Source organism: Panicum virgatum, chromosome 7K (genome assembly GCF_016808335.1).
Source record: "Panicum virgatum strain AP13 chromosome 7K, P.virgatum_v5, whole genome shotgun sequence".
Taxonomy (NCBI): domain Eukaryota; kingdom Viridiplantae; phylum Streptophyta; class Magnoliopsida; order Poales; family Poaceae; genus Panicum; species Panicum virgatum.
The window spans coordinates 33,393,160-33,411,222 of NC_053142.1; the positions used below are offsets into that span (position 1 = coordinate 33,393,160).

Consider the following 18,063-nt stretch of genomic DNA (forward strand, 5'->3'; position numbering starts at 1 on the left):
TTAGAGTTCGTGGGGCCCAGCTTAATTCGGGTTGGGCTGCCAGCTTAAGCCTGAGCGGCGGCCGGGAGGCGCGAGAGCTGTGACGGCGGCGAGTATTCTCTGGGCAACAACCTGCGCGAGAGCTGTGACGGAGGCGAAGATCAAGATGGAGATCGCGACGGAGTCAAAGTCGGGGAGCAGGGACTCCGATGCGGAGGTTGCGGGGTGTGAGAAGAGGATGAAGGAAACAGATTATGATTGGGATGGAAGGTTAAAGTTGGAGATTGAGTGGAATCCGATGAAGTTGCAGATTCAGACTGTACAAGCCGATATGGATCGGTTGATGACGAGCGGTAAAGGGGAAGACGAAGGTGGAATAGTGCAGTCGGAAGCCAAGACGTTGTTGGAAGAGAATGGTAGAATTGTGCAGATGCTGCAGGGAAGCCTAAGCCCGCTTTTAGAAAAGATAAACCAGCGATTTGTGGATCATGAAGAGCTGGATGGGAAGGACGCCTCGAAGATGGATTCGGCGATGGGCAGCGGCCACGCCTCGAAGGTGGATTCGGCGGTGGGGAACTCAAAGGAAGGCCACGCCACGAAGGTGGATTTGGCGATGAGGAACTCAAAGGAGGGCCTGGAAGGGGACAAGTCAGGGAAACGAAAAGTGTCAAAAAAGGAGGAAAAGTTGCAGAAGCAGTTGGAGCAGTATGAGGAGTATAGGAGGAAGATGGCTGAGGAAGAGCTTCATCGGGATCCAGAGGAGCTAACAGACCCTTACGCCTGTCAAGCAAGGTTGTTTGAAAAAAGGTGGAACGAGCTCTATCTGAATCACTATGGTCGCTTGGAAGACAACAGTGAGTGTACATGTTAATTACTTGCTCAATTAGTTCGGGTTCCTTTGATCCAGTTCTACATGTTCTTGCACGATTTCATATTTGGTGCTATTTGTTACTATATGACCGGATGGTTTCTTTCATGTATGTAATAATGATACATGTGGTAGGATCAGAAATGGACAGATGATGAAATTTGTGCGCATGTTTACTGAGTTCATACTACTGCTGGCACTTGCCATTGGACTTGATTAATATCTTTCTCATTTGAAATCTCCTACAACTTGATGCAGCATCTATCCCTTGCAAGCGGTATACAGTTAATCCTGCGCCATGTGGTGGTCAGAAGTGCGATACTCTGCAAGTGTTTTCTGTCAAGGTTGCAGAATTAACAGGAGGTTTACAGTGGCCGCTCGATGTGTTTGGTATGGTAGCTCTGCGTGACATGTTAGATCACAACCGCAATATTATCTTCAAGCGCGGAAGGGATAACTGTCAAACTCTCACCGACGAGGTCCATGTATTTCTTACTTATCACCATTCCTTTTTTTTCATGTGCTACCTTTTCCTACATAATTTCTGATGCACCTTCTATCTTAGTTATTGTTACCATGGATGCATGCATGAAATTCCTTTGTTGAATAATCATTAGTTTCATCATCTAATTATATTATCTGCTGTCTTTAATTAGCTTTAAATTAGTGCACAGTGATGCAATGTTATTCTTTATAGAGATTACCATGACTCCCATATGGAATAGGCGAATAGCCATGCCTATTACTTACATATTGATCATGTAGACAGCTCTAACAAACAATTGAGAAGGCGCAAATGAGGTGGGCATATCATAAAACTAAGTCCCGTGGACTGATCAATAGCAACAATCAGGCTCAACTTAATCACTAATTGAAACCGGCACACTTATGAGACTAGTGATTATAGATTTAAGACGTTGATTGAACTTGCTACTTTTCACACTTACGAGATTCATGCTATAGGGAGCACATTAGCAGTGTCAGGTATAGGATCCCTTTGGAAGATTGAATGTGATTTGCTATTTGTTCCTGACCCTGTCACCCACTGAATTCTAGGTTTTTTTTGCATGCCCAGCAATTAATTGGCAGCACGGTCCTTGGTAGTTTCGTGTCAATTTCCTTTGCGTTTTGGCTACAAAAAATATTTCAATGTTATCTGCAAGGTTTGGAAAACAGATCTTTTATATAATCTGCTTTAACATGCTTTGATTATACGTGCACTAGAAAGTTCATATCTTTTGTTTTCTGCTGATGAGTTAAGCTAGCATTTGCCTCCTATTATTTGTGTTATGCACCTTGCATCATTTATGCTGTGAATTTTTTCTTTCATAATACCGTTTCAGTGTTCTGTTGGTATGTGTGCCTCGTATTTCTCTTCACTTTATTTACTTACCTTTTTATTGATGTTGCATGCAGAATCCATATTTAGTACTGTCTGGTCCTGTCCGTGGTGTTGTGTACACTGCTCCTGTGATCTTTGAGGTAAGGTTGTCTGTGAGGGGCATTACTGAGTCCGATGACAAAGAATTAAGCCTGCTAGCAGCTAGGCTCGTCAACCTCAGTTACAACCCACTGGAGTCACTTCTGATTAAGAAGTCCTACACTAGCAGGCTTAGCACACTGGACTTCGAGCACGGCAATATTGTTTACTCTGTGGAAGCTACAATCAGTGTGAAAGTGATTTCTGGGCCACCTGATGGTTTTTATGGTGAGTTTGCTGCCGCTACAGACAGTTTAAAATGTGAAATCTTACTTCATAGTTCTGGATTTGAGGAACGACACCTTGCTGGTGATGAGATCAAGCTTTCAAGGAGTGTTGTTTCTGTTGAAAGCTTTGGAAAGCTGATTGTTTCTGTTAGGGCTTCGGATGGTTCTGTTACATTGACGGGTACAAAGAAGTTCAGACCTCTGGAAAAGGGTATAACGACTGGAAGGCTTCGTATTGCTAAGTTGTGTCAATTGGAATTCACTGTGGCATGGTCCCTTTTCTCTTATTCGGGGACTTAGATAGCTACAGTTTTATTAGCTGCAAGGGATGATGTTGAAGGGGCGATGCTTAGTACGTGGTGATGAACCTGTAACTGTTGCTTTTTTTTTTTTTCATTTCGTAGTGTCAATTTGTACTGCTAGCTATGACACTAGAAGTCTAGAACATGTTTGCCTGTGGTTGGAAGCTAGATATGATGTCGTTTATCACCTCTGTTGTGTTCTGCACAATGTAATGAATGATTAATACCCAATTACCCATGTTTGCCGCTTTGTTCTATCAGGCTATGAATACAAGTACTCCCTCCGTCTCAAAATACTAATCATCCTAGGAATTCTAAGTCAAATTAACAAGAAGGTAAAATGACCATATTTGTCCCTATATATTATCCATATTTAGCATTAATTGATTCTTACATGCACATGCACTTTCTAAATAGAGTACGGTGACTTGTTTTTGGGACAAATTTTGAATCCTATAATGACTAGCATTTTGGGAAGGAGGGAGTAGTCAATTGAGCTGAACTTCCGACCGTGCCGTTGTGGAACTATCTTTTACTCCCTCTGTTCCAAATTATAAGTCACTCAAAGAATTTTAGATAGTCAAATTATCTCAAAGTTTGACCAAAATTATAGAGAGAAATATAAAAATTTATGACATCAAATAGGTGCACTATGAAAATATAGCTAACAAAGAATCTAATAATACTTAATTGATATCATAAATGTTATTATCTTATCATATAAATTTGATCAAACTTAAAATTTTTTGACTCACCAAGATTCTTGGAATGACTTATAATTTGAAAAGGAGTAATCATTTGCCCGTTCGGATGGCTGGTCTGGTGGCTGGCTGAATAGTGGCAGCTGGTAGTCACTGTTCCTGATGGACAGGGCTGCTGGCTGGCTGGTGCCAGAAACCCAGCCGGCGGAGGCACCCAGCTGCCCTTCCCTGGCGGCAAAAGGCCCATTTAAATTGAAACCACCTCCCCCTGCCGCACCACCACCACACACACATCTAGTCATCTACCTCCGTTCATTTTGGCGCTAATGTACCACATTAAAGGAACTAAATGGTGCCAGCAGCTCAAATTACATTACATTATCTGTCTATGAACCGCAATAGTTATCCCCATCACTTAATCTAATAGCACTTCATTACATTATAAATGATTTCAAACTTGCGAACAATGACAAATTATGAGTTATGATGTAGGCTACACAGCAGCAGATACCAACCCCTTCGAACAGAGGTACAAGTTGTAATATTTATCGCCGCTCACTCCGACGGTACACGAACATTGGCACTAAGTCTAAGTTCACAGCTTAACACCACGAAGCAGAGAACGAGCCCTGACTGCTTAGTTTGCTACACGTCTTCAGACGCCGGTAGCATCATTTGGTAGTTGGCTCCAGTAGCGTATATGCTGACGATATCCTTCCTCAGCATCGGCACCACCAAGGCGGGCACCAGGAACATGGGCGCCTGCGCGGCATACCACGCGACTACGCGAGAGCCTCCCAGCGCGGCACGTCGAGGCTGAAGAACGAGTGCACATTGTACGTGTACGTGCCGACCGTCGCCACAAGAGGCCACGAAATCACAAGAGAAAAGGAGAGGATATCAGGTGGTTGCAGTCTTGCAGAAACGGAAACCATCGGGACGAGCACACTTACATCAATGCGTTGATCAGGTTGGCCATCGCAGGGTTGGTAACAACGAGCTCCGGCGCGTCATCCGCCGCCTTCGCATTCCTCTTCCTGCTCGTCGCCATCGCAGCCGTCTTTGAAGTTAAATCCGAAGGACCAAAGCAACAGTTATTCCCATTACTTAATCTAATGGCTTCATATCAGGTGCAAACCAACCTCTCCGTGGAAAATATGCAAACTTCAATCTGAGTCACCGGATCAACATCCAAGGGGAGGGCGCAAGGGGAGTGGGAGAGGGGATTTACAAAAGTGTGATTACCTAATCCAAGAGCTAACAGTTAATTGTAAAGTTACCTCCTTCCCATGCCCCTTGGATGTTGATATGGTGGTTCAGATTGAAGTTTGCATAGTTTCCACAGAGAGGTTGGTTTGCACCTGATATATTCGCTAATCTAATAGCACTTCATTACATTACAAATTATATTACAAATGGTTTCAAACTTTCAAACGAGTTATGATGCAGGCCACATAACAGCAGATACCAACTACCTCAGAACAGAGGTACTAGTTGTAGTATTCATCACCACACACTCAGACGGTACACAAACATTGACACTAAGTCTAAGTTCACATCTTAACACCACGAAGCAGAGAACGTGCCTTATAACTCTTATAACACAGGAAAATATGCCTTATAACTCTTATATGATCACATTTGCCTCAAGTGCCAATAAGAACACCAGTGAGAAGGGGACGGCATCAACATTGCAACTGCATGCATAACAGGTTCAGCAATGTGCTTCCATTCACGTACGTTGCGGACTTGGATAGCTCGATTCCCATACGACTTTTTTGCTCCACCTGAAAACACATAAATTTTGTCATATATCCCGAGGAGTGAGAAGTACAGGGGGTATAGAATCCAGCAAGAAGCAACGATGATAACTTTCACTGGCATACCTGACAAAATAGTAATGTTCTGCAGCTATGCCAAGCTTCTCACATGGAGAAAACCACTCATCAAGAGAATCTCGTCCTCATCCGCTGACTCTGAATACATTGTTCTTTGGATCATTGCATAAGGTGTTAAGAATTGAAATGACTTCAGCATTGGGAGCTTTGTTGATTGATGACTGGGGCACAAGTGTATCGTCGTAGTCAAGAAATATCGCCAGAAGGCTCCTCAGCATAGATGCTGATCAATTCGGTCCTCATTTTTGCCATAAAGCATAGTGGTACTAAAAACAAAGGCGCATCCCTAGCAGACCACGCAAACACCTCCCACAGAGGCCCATCAACACTGAAGTGCAGGAACACAACGTACGCGGACATGCAGATCACCATTAGGGAGAAGAGCAGCTGCAAGGGCATGGACAGCAAGAGGCCCAAAAGGAAAAAGGAAAAATCAGGTTGCTGCAGGGGGGGAAAAATGCACAAGCAAGTAGCCACATGAAACCGATGGTTTGTGTATATGGAGTTGCAAATACCTTTTTTTCCCGATAGAGGAAGGAAGCTTTGTTGATCTTGAAAATTAATAAAGCTTCCTTTATGGAAAAAGGTATATGAAGTTTCAGCAAGGAAAAAATGTAACAAAAGATGAGTCGTGCTGGAGCGCTCGCGAGTCGCGACTCCCTAGCTAGCCCAGCATGCTGCCGGTTTTTGCCTTCTCTCCCCACGCATACCACGCCTATCATGGTCTGTGGGCCACGCCTCCCTCACGTCCTCGCCCCTCCCTCTTGTATGCTTTTTTATTGAAATAATGCTTATCTATAAATAAAAAATATTTTAACTTCTTCATATTAATTCTGTTTGAATAATCGATTACGCTGTTGTGTTCTATGTGATGAGATGAGCAAAATTAGACTCCACTTCATATATTTTGACGATGTTTGTGTACTAGTAGTAACTTATGTGATGATTTTTCTTCCTTTCCGTAGCAACTTATGTGTATATCAACTTACTATAGTAACAACATATTCGGATATTTGTTTTGTGTCAACTTATATGTATGAGCGTATGATTGATTTTGTTTGTAGTAATTTATATCTTATATAAGTGGCAACTTATGCGTATAATAGATTTTATTTAAATGTGTGATAACTTTTATTTAGGAGGAGTTTCATCATATATGAGAGGAGTTTCATCCTCGTGAAATTCATGTGGCACAATTACTAGTCTAGGTAATTGTGCCATGATATCCTATTAAGACTGACCTTACGATGTTGTGGGGGTACGCTACATCCTTCTTCCTGATGTTGTGGGGGTACGCTACATCCTTCTTCCCGATGTTGTGGGGGTACGCTACATCCTTCTTCCTCCTCGACCTTATCCGGATTTCTTAAAGGCAGGTACCAATTGCAGGCAGGAGAGCACCCCGCACGTGACGGGTCTTCGTGTGATGCCAAGTGTCCCTTACAGTTTAGCAAAAAGATTCTTCTATTTGTTGAAAATTAATCTGCAGTGCAAATCTAGTGCAAATGATAGATTTTTTTAGATAATAGAAATGAGTTCCGGACTCTACATAATGTACAACTCCCACAAGCGATGGCCCTTCCTGTGACGCCAGGTGTCCTTGCAACGAAAAGATCCTTCTATTTGCTGAAAATCAATCCACATTGCAAATCTGACGCAAATGATATATTTTTTTAGATAATGGAAATGAGTTCCGGCCTCTACAGAGTGCATACAATCATTTGATTACTACAAAATGTTGCCATCCATTGGCTAGCTGGGACCAATCCTGAGGTTATGTTTCCACCTATGATTGACTATCTTCAAGGCGACGACCTCCAATGCAAGACTCGCTCTTCAGAACAACACCTTTGTCATATTTTCATGCTGCAGGTGCGCCCACGGGCGTTACTAGTAGGCCCCCCTACATAAATTGAATACTTAGTTTTGTTAAAAATAATATTATTATGATATCTCCAAATTGTTCAACACGATGCAGATGCCCCCACCAAGGTGCAAATGATAGATTTGAAATGTACATTCTTTTCTATTGTTTCTATTATAATGCTCGTGATGGAACAGGCAAAGCGCGCCTGATGTTCTAGTGCAACGATAAAGTGTCCAAGCTTGTTCGGGTCGATTACTGACGGAATCCCCCTCGACTTCGACCAGCCAATCCAATGAGTCGACCACCGAACAAACATGTTGAAATTGTCAGTGCATACTTGAGAAGACTCTAGAGAAATTTGGAAACAACAAGAGATAGGAGTTGCCATACTTCTTGGTAAGACAAGAAATTCTCTAGAATAAGATATTTAGTATAGTTGGATAAGGATGAGGAAAATTATAGAGCTAGATAACTTGTAAAGAAGATTGTGAAAGTTGCCACATGGCAACACCACAACAACCATAAGCACCTATAAATAGATAAGAATTATTTATGATTTTTTTGTTTAAATTTGAATATGTTTAATTTACACAAAATGGAAACCCACCTTCAAAACCACCCAAGGGGCTAATTTGCGGTTTCAACGGTTGAATGACCTCTATTATCCGGCTTCGTAGTTGAACGTTGAAAATTGGACTTTTGTGATAGTTCAAGGATGTAAACTAGGCTTTTTCCAAAAATAATAACAGAACATTCAATCAACAATATTTGTGAGAACCTAGTAATGTACTTTGATACTGTATCTGCAAATGAACTAGTAAAAATATTTACTCAACTGTATCTAATTTCTGGTCCCGCGATACACCAGTTATAAAAAAGACAAGTGCAGTGTTGTGACACAAAAATGGGAGTAGATCACAGTTCAATCTACACCACGCGCGTCTACACACTCGGGTATACCTAGTCAAACCCAAGATCTAGTATGGGTGAGCACGTGTTCTTCTTTAGATAGTTGACCATCCGCTTCAACTTAGCATCGGTTGCTATTAAGTCACTATTTGCATTAATCAACATTAGCCCTATCAGATCCAGGGTCACATGATACCTCATGCGGCGCGAATCAGTACCATACATGGGATGGAGCATGTTCTATGCTCATACATCATATAACTAGTCGTATAGACTTAGGACTAGTCAATATAGAAAGAAACCACCCGAGTAGTACTCGGGATAGATTCCTAGGGTTACCGATCCAAGGTTTCATGTAACCTTGCTCTCCCTAGGCTATATAAGGGCGGGTAGGGACCCCTCGAAAGCATAGCGCATATGCACCTCAAGTAATACAAACCACCAAACAAGACGTAGGGTATTACTCAACTCGCCGCCCGAACCTGTCTAAACCTTAATGTTGCCTGCATTATTGTGTTCTTGATCTCTGCGATCCCCACGATCTTTCTTCTACCTTAGGTATCCCTAGGTAGGCATGCCGGTAAAACAACAACAAGCTTCCCACTTTCACCTATGATCTCATCTAGTGTGCTAAGATCTAGCAGATCCTCGGAAACACGGTGGTCCTTCTCACCTTTATCTCATCAAACCATTCAAGGGCTTTTGTGTGCAGGGGTGGAAAGGTCGTTTTTCTATAATCCAACACCTGAAGACCGCACTTATCCCAATTGTGGATGAGAATCTAGGTTTCAGGGCCCAATGTCCTCGGCTGCTCCCCATCTTGAGTTCTCTCGAGCCTTGACAGGCAAATATAGTGGAAGCAAAATGCCTTAGAGAAAATCACAATAGCCTAAAGAAGCGCACCTTTGACTTTTTCACTATCAGAGCATCCAACAGATCCCCTGTATGCTGGTCATGATTATAATCTTCACATGATGAAAGGATTTTAAATATATTTTGCATCATGCTGATACCTCCTGGTGTAATGTAACTCCTGTAGGCATGTTGAAAATAACAATGTATACTTAAAGGTTCTAGAAGAATTTGGAAATGGCAAAAGATAGGAGTTGTCATGCTTCATGGCAAGACATGAATTCTTTAGAATTAGATATTTTGTATAGTTGGATAAGGATGAGAAAAATTCAAGAGTTACATAATTTTGTAAAGAAGAGTGTGGAAGTTACCACATGGCAATACTACAACACCTGTGGGCACCCATAAATAGAGATACTCCCCTCTCCTCTTGTCATACCATGGCACAAGAGACATCAAGTAGGAGGTGGTATGGTAGCCATATAGTGTAGTTATCTTATGGTATGGTAGCCATATAGTGGTACCAAGTTATAGTGAATAAATAGTTGAGTTCTCTCTTTTATAGAGTTGGTCTACGGTGTTGGTGTTTAGGTGAAGTTTATCGTCAGTATAATGTTGGTAATGAATCCACAGAAGATGTGGTATATACTAATTTCTCAACAAGATAGTATTAAAACCATTAATATTCTATGTATTAAAGAAAACAGAGAAGAAGAATGTAGTTTTACCGAGTGCACAAGAAAGAAAGAATTGAGATTTAAAACTTACCTAGATATATGACTAGATCTTTCAGGTCCTTATTGCTGAACCAAGTCCTTCCAAACAAAATTACTTCTTCTTTCTAGAGCTGCCGCAATAACGCAACTATGTAGTTATTGGTATTCATGAATAATAAGTCCACACAATACTCATATTTGATTTTATCAATCAATCAATCTGATGATGTGATAGCTTGATCTCGTAGTCTGTGGGTTAGGGAAGGAGTTACTAGGTTGCGTCCACTGAGACAATCCTCATTTCTTGCTATCACCTTCTTTGCATCAGTTTCTTGAAGTTGTGCTCGTGGGCAACCATGATATCTATATTCAAATTATGGGTATGGCCTTTGGCCACCACAAAAACAAATTATTAGATAAATAAGCACAAACAATGTACATACGATTTTACTTTCATCTAACAGCAAATTAGTAGTCTTGCAAGTTACATACTGCTACCTCTCTCTACTAAAAACAAAAGAGGTAGCGACCATCCAATGTAGGTGGTAAGATAAGAGCATGACGATTAGGGCGGCTCTGCCCTTTGCTTTTGTTAACCATGATTGCTGCTTAATAAGATAATGTTTAGTTGGTTATATAAAAAAGGAAAATACAGTTGTAATAACTATTACCAAACTTCATGTTACAAGCTTAAAAAAAAACTAATGCATATACAGACCTTTGGGTACGCATAGATCATGGGCCAACTGATTAGTAGAGCCATTAGAATTGTTGCAGTAACGGGCCAGATGATGCACACACAAACATCTGCATGAATGAAGCACACGAGGCCTCCCATGATGACAAGGGACATCATCTCCACGAGCAAGAACCCGGACACAAAGCCAAGTAGGCGCTTCTTTCTCATGGCAGTCAATGCAACAGCCATCCCAGCTAGGCCAGCAAGAAACATGGTGTAAGGCATTGCAATCAGGAATTTCCGGAGAGCGGTGTGCCTGGCACCTTTTGCTAGAGGATCTTGGCCCTGGGTAGAGCTTAGTACATTTACTGCTATTATAGCAAGCAGCGCAGCAGTAACCAACAGCACGACACTCTCTTTGAGGCTTTGTTGGAAAGCCAATCAGTTAAGCTGTAATGAAATTGGCTAATATCAATCTAAGAGTGTGCATGGTCATGGAGCGAACGAACAGTAATCTAGCATTATCTAACAAAAGTGTTACCTCCTTGTCCAAAAGAGGAAAAAGGGGAACATGGTATGACTTCTCCACCTTTTCATCTCCTTGGGCTTCCTACAATTGCAAAAAAGAAAAAAATAGGCATCACTAGAATGAACAGCATGAACAAAACAAGGAATACATAGTGTACATTATTATAGAAGCATGCGATGTTCATCCTAGTAAAGCATGACCAACAACAAAGCACGAACAACGGAAAGGTGATACACAACATAATCAAAACAAGGCGCGCACAGTGGATCTTATTGCAAAGCTGATGCACTCACACGCCACCAAATCAAAGCATAGGGACACAATCATATTTCACTGTAAGTTTGGTTATCATAAACTGTAACAATAGGAAACTACAACTCTAGCAATAACAGACATTTTAAATAACTTAAACCAGAACACTAATGCCCTCCCTTGTGGCTGAATAACTCTCCTAATACCTAATTGTATCTACATTCAGGCCGACCAACAATCATCATGAACCAACACATTTATCTAGAATTGAAATAGTTTAGCCGAGGTGGATCTAACGAAATAGTCAAGTAAGAAAAAAAGATAAAGCCACATGGCAAGGGCAGCACGGTTCAAGATCGAAGGTATGAAGACAATTCATTGTGCACAACAGATGGTTCCAAAGTCGAGCATTTGACTGACATAAATGCTCCAATACTTAGCTTTTTAGCAAAATTCCATTGACACAGTACAAATAATAGAAAGTCATGCTCAGATTCATATAGTAACAGAAAATGCATGGAACAATTGACGGCAATGAGAGTTAAGAGATACAAAGTAAACCGTTCCTTCAGGAATATCAACATTCAGAAGTTACCCAATAATAGTTAATAAGAAGACGATTTGGTTTGTACAATAACAAAAACACGAAAATCAGTACAATTTGGAAAAATAGCCGTTTTAAAACTACTATGGGAAGTATAAGATCCAACTCATTTGTTATTTCCTATACAACAATAACTTATATAAGTAAAATTTAGGCTAATGTTATCATTTGTCACAACCAAATTCAGATATGAACATATGCCAAAGGAACAGTACATGCTATAGCCATCGCAATAAGTACATGAGAACATCACTGTAAGCGTATAAATCTTATAATATAATTAGGATGAATAGGTATAGAACTGACTGTAAACATTATATTATACCAATTATCAAAAGGAAAAAAATTACGAACTTCAAAGTAGTATCACTGAACAAAAAAAACAATCATTTGAATAAGCATCTCATAATGAAATAATATATGACTAAGCGTGTATTGTAAACAACAAATAGTAGAATCAATAAATAAAACTTGATAGGATTGTACCAGCCAGTCCGACAGTGGCAGTGTGAAATCTAGAAAAAGCTTAGTATCACTAACCTAGAAACATATACCAAACAATAGAGATAGGAACGAAAATTACCAACAAAAATGAATTCAATTGATAAGAGACTCAAATCGGAAGCAAAAGAAGAGAACACGAGTGGGAATGAGGCCTTGGAAGATAGGGAAGGGGTTCGCACAAAATAAACACTAGACCCCAGGAATATGAACAAAGACACTCTGGCAGCACCAATTAGCACCCAATAAAATGCACTAATAATCGGGGATGACCGATACAGAACCCAACTCAAAAACGTAGAAATCAGAGATGAATTGACCGGCAGGACAAATCTGACAGAGAACCAACACGGAGCTCACAAATCCGAAACAAAAAATTGGGGGAGACGAAACTAAAACACATCAATCTAATTAAAATTCAGCACGCTTACCTTGTTGGCGTCAGAGTGAATTGCAATGAACCATATTCATGAAGAAGGTGAGACGTGGGGAACAGTAAAATGCAGATATCAGAAAAGTGGGGGAGGACAGAAACCCTAGATGAGCGCACCTCACTCATTTCATTTGAGAAATTTTGATATTTATATTAACATCGAATATGCGTGCCTCGCTTTTTTTGATATTAAATTCACGAGCCTTTCAAAGTATGGTACTGAGCGTGCGAATTTTTTCAATTCGGGGGATTTCTCCTCCTTTTCTCAATTTCTCTCTTTTTCTTTTCAATTGCATTTTACAGGTCAAAGGAACGGACAAATTTGCCCTAATCTTATCCTCACTCATCTCTTCTTCTCTATCGCCAGCGTCCTCCTCTCACTCGCCTCTCTCTTGTTGACCACCTCCGTTGTCCCTCGTCGATCTCCAACACCTGCTCCATGGCAAGATCTGCGATGGCTAAGATCGACGCAGCTGCATACCAAGCGCCTCATCCTCATCCATGGCGTCCTCCTCGGACTCCGGTAGGAACCTGCGCACGGCGGCGTGCCAGCACAGCTCTCGCGTGAACACATGGTGTTCTGCGGCTTGGAGCACTGCTCGTGCGCAATGGATCGCGCCAGCCAGGTGATGATGCGAGGCAGCGGTGCATGTCCTTGTCGCCGAGGTAACGGTGGGGACTGGGGAATCTGTACTTGCCAAAGTAGATGGTGACTGGGGCACCAGGGCCGTCCAACGCAAGAAACAAAATCATAGAGATGAAAAGGGCCGCTACGGACCAACCCAAAACAATAGCCCGCAAATATAGGAAAAAGTCGTATTTACCTCCTTGAACTATAGGCCGAATTTATGTTTCCACCTTGAACTCGAAAACTGGGTATTTTGCCTCCTCAAACTCGCAAAACTGGACATATAACCTCTGTGGGTGGTTTTTCTTAGTGGTTTTCATCTATTTCTTTTATGTTTATTTTGGATGAATCTTTGAAAATCATATTAAATCACAAAAAAACATAAAATTAAATTTTGTTGGACTACACAAGAGTAGATCTATGCATTGAACATATTGTATGATATAATTAATTATATTTTTATTTTAAATATTTAATTTCTATAATTAATTCATATCTACATCTTCCTTGGTCCAATTATGGTAAAATTTTATTGTGAGCTAATAATTATATTCTTAAGATGCAGTAAAAATTTCATGGTCATTGGATCATTTATTCTTGACAAACTAAAGAGTTTGGTGTAGTTTGGAATTAAACTCCTGAATCTATAACTCAGGCATACATGATCCAATGAGTATAAAATTTTTACTACATTATCATTTAATTATTAGACCACTATAAAAGTTTCACCATAATTGGACCACGAGAAATGTAGATATGAATGAATTATAGAAAAATATATATCTAAAATTAAAAAATACAATTTTTACTAAATTATATCATATCATATGTTTACTGCATAGACCTACTCATGTGAAATTCAATAAAATTTGACTTTCCATTTTATGGTTTTTTGGAATTTACTATAATTTTTCAATAATTTATCCAAAATAAACATAAAAGAAAAAGAGGAAAATCACTAAAAAAAACACCCAGGGGGGGTTTTCGCGAGTTCGAGGAGGTAAAATACCCAATTTTTAAGTTTAAGGTGGATACATAAACTTGACCTATAGTTTACGAAGATAAATATAACTTTTTCATAAATATACGATCAGGAATCAGCCTAGACACAAATCACAGCCCCGGTGTTCATTTGATCATTTTCCCTTCAAAAAGAGGCGGATCTAGAGGGTGGGTCGGGTGGGCCCTGGCCGGGTAGGCTCCGACCCACCGTAAGAAATGGCCTCAAGAGCAGCTTGATTACAGATTTTTTAGCATTTGGTGAGGAAGGACCTGCAGCGCCCACCACTCCTGTAGCAATCCATCCTCTTGAGTCTTGACCGCTCGCTGACTTCATGGTTTCGTCGCCAGTCGCGACTTCCCATGACCACGCCTAGGATTTGCGTGGCGGCCGGTGGCGTGCCGGCAGTCCGGCACAGAGCACGATTGCTAGCGCCGGAGGTGCATCCGCGCACACCACGAAGCACACGACACGCGGCTGTTGGGCGCTGGTGAGCACGGGCAAGCCGAGCAGGAGTCTGTCGTGCGCCCAACAGCCGTGTGTTGCTGCAGTTCACGACACTCTGGAGTGCTGCTGCGGTTCTACCGCTGCGATCGCGAGTTTCGACGTTGGCGTGCGCCGCGGGCCAGCGCGTCGTGCAGCAGCGCCCTCGGGAGTATAACAAAATCTATATATCTAGAAAAGATAACTAATAATTTAGGACGGAGAAAGTATTAACTTTAGAGATCTCAATTTAATATTTTGAGATCCAACTAAAAGTTCATCTAAATAGTGGATGAGTATTCATTTGAAAAGTTTTCATGTTCCAGCTGAATGTTCTTGACCTCCAGTTAAAATGTTGCTGAGAGCAACTACAAGAGACTCTCTATATCTTTCTTTATTACTAGAAATAGAGATTTTGATAGAAAAATATACTCCAACAGCTTCTCTAAGTGGTTATCCAAATGTAGCCATCCTCTATTTCTCATTTTTAGCTAGTCAAAGATAGATAACAGAAATAGCTTTTTAGAGTGTCCTTAAGATATAAAAAAACTGTTGGAGAGTGGAAACATATAGATAGCGACTTTTATGCAAAAAGCTCTCAAAATGATATTTTAGAGAGTGAAATATAGAAAAACTCTTGGAGATGCTCTGATGCTAGTTAAATTAAATATTTATCAATGGAAAGTATTTTGGATTTATTAATAATGACATCTTTGCATGATGATAAAAGTAGTTTTATGACATTGGAAGTCCACTATAGTTTGCACAAAATAATTTGTAAATTGATATAAAATAATACGTATGTGGATAATATAACCCTTCGTCTGCTAATAGCTGCAATAAAAGTCATACATCATTAATTTCGCAACATTTGCCCACTCTATATACCTAAATAACATAATATTTGAGTAAGTAATATTTATAGAACTGTGTAAAAATTGTGCTCATAGGATAGAAAATAATTATTTGTGGATGTTTCAATTTCATAAATAACTTTATTTAGCTTTTATGAATAAATACCTGTCATGCATTACAAAACAAGAGCAGATTTTTTTTCTTATAACAGTGAGGATTATCTGAGGAACATAAACGCAATTAACTAAAAAGAAGAGCATTCAATGGAGCTGTGAGTTATTATTTTTTCTGTAGGATTTACACACCATCATCTCAAAATATGTGGGGGTGTGGGTTGGATTTTGGTGATGGTGTAGCGAGGCACTAGTGTCTAGAAGTCAGAATTTTTTTTAATACAATTTCTATGGTTACTTTGGATTAATACTCCTAACATAAGGAATTCCAGAACTAGACCTCTATTGTCTGCCCAGTAGACGAAATTTAAATTTCGTCCACCCCGCAGACGAAAATTTGATAATTTCATCTTCCAAACGGACGAAATACAGAAATTTCGTCCTCTAGATGGATGAAAATAAATTTCGTCCAACCATTAAACGAAAATTATATTTTCGTCCACACATTAATTTGCTTTCTTGATGAAATTGTAATTTTGTTTAATTTTTAGACGAAAATAGATTGCGTCTAGCCTGTGGACGAAATCTCAATTTTCATGCCCCAGGTAGACGAAATCTTTAGTTTTCGTCTACCCAGCATTTATGATGCTTTATTTTTTTCAATTTAGACCTTTTTTTGGCTGTTTTGAACATTCGTCATAGTTGAGTTATTTTTTTGCATACAAACTTCTCGACCTATATGTAGGTTGATCATGCGGACGATAGACATTTTGGATAGTTTTTTAGTGTACTCCTTATTTTGTAGGCTTTTTACATTCAACAGCCTGAAGTTCATATTTTTTAGTTGGAACTTGAATAGGTTGATTATGTCTTCCCCAAAAAAATGTACTTTTTGTAGTGCTCCACAAAACTGGTGGATGAAATCTCAATTTTCATCCGCCAAACCCTGCTGCTGCACCTGTCCGCCGAGAGGAATGGGTGAGAGAGAGGGACGTGTGAGAGAGGACGGGATCACGGGCCGTAGTAACGGGTGGACGAAATCAAAAAAATTGCACTAATTTCGTCCAACCGGAGGATAAAATTAGATTCCGTCCACCCATTGGATGAAACATTGTGGCCCACGTTCAAATCGTTTGGTCAGAAGACGAAATTTAAATTTCGTCTACCAGGTAGACAAAATTACCTAATTTCATCTGTTGGGTGGATGAAATTTAAATTTCGTCTGCTAGGCAGACGACACAGGTCTAGTTTTGGAATTCCTCATATATAGAGTATTAATCCATAATTACTGTAAAAAATCGTATTTAAAAAATAAAAGTTCCCTAGAAGTCGTGACATCACCAACAATGGCTGTCAGATTGTCGGTAAACCACATATGAGGCCATGTTATCTCTATATCTTTGCAAAAATGTGGGAGATTATCATCAATTGCACATGTATTGTTGTTCTATTTGGGCTGGTGGTTTCATAGCCACCAACCACACACTTGATTTATGGATTATTGGGTCTTTTGAGTTGATCGAAGGTAATCTTGGAGTTGATCATTATTTCTACGGACGAAGAGAAACATATGCCTAATCTCTATATATATGTCTTGAGATGGATTAGGTTCCTCATCAGAACTAGTACAAGGTTTCTATAATCTGCTTTGTCTGTAGGGCAAGTTGAAGATCGTTGTAGGAATATGATGAAGAAGAGGAAGTAGTTATGTTATGTTTGTATCTTGGATATGTATTTCTTCCAGATGAAGTATAGTTTCAAATCTTTTCAGGAATTTGGGATAAAAACACTTGAACATGTAACTGTGATTTGGCACTAGCATAATGGAATGAACTATTCCATCCCAAAAAATAGCATTTTATCATCTTTGGAGAGCTAGCAAAAGGTACCACAATTGTAACTTGAGATGTGAAAAGATAGTAACTACTTACCAATTTAAGTTATAATTTTGATACCTCGTACCTTTTACAAGGATTGTTAAAAGCTCCAAAAAAGATCCTTACAATATTGCTAGTCGTCCCTTTCTTTAATTCTCTTTTCTTCTGCAAAGAAGATATTGCTTGTTCTTATTTTTCTCTTCGTCATTGAATATATATTATAGGTTGATCGTTTAGTTGGTCGAGCATCATGGCTTTTAGTTAAAAAAGGTGGAAATATGAATCATCGCACATGTCTTTGACAATCAAA

At 39.9% G+C, this 18,063-nt stretch overlaps 1 protein-coding gene across 1 annotated transcript; it reads left to right on the forward strand.

The window, feature by feature from the left end:
• Positions 1 to 3,116, forward strand: LOC120641079. Its single transcript, XM_039917037.1, has 3 exons — positions 1 to 833; positions 1,106 to 1,326; positions 2,264 to 3,116. The coding sequence occupies exons 1-3, from the start codon at positions 146 to 148 to the stop codon at positions 2,852 to 2,854; spliced, it is 1,500 nt and encodes a 499-aa protein (XP_039772971.1). The 5' UTR covers positions 1 to 145; the 3' UTR covers positions 2,855 to 3,116.
• Positions 3,117 to 18,063: the final 14,947 nt, after the last annotated feature.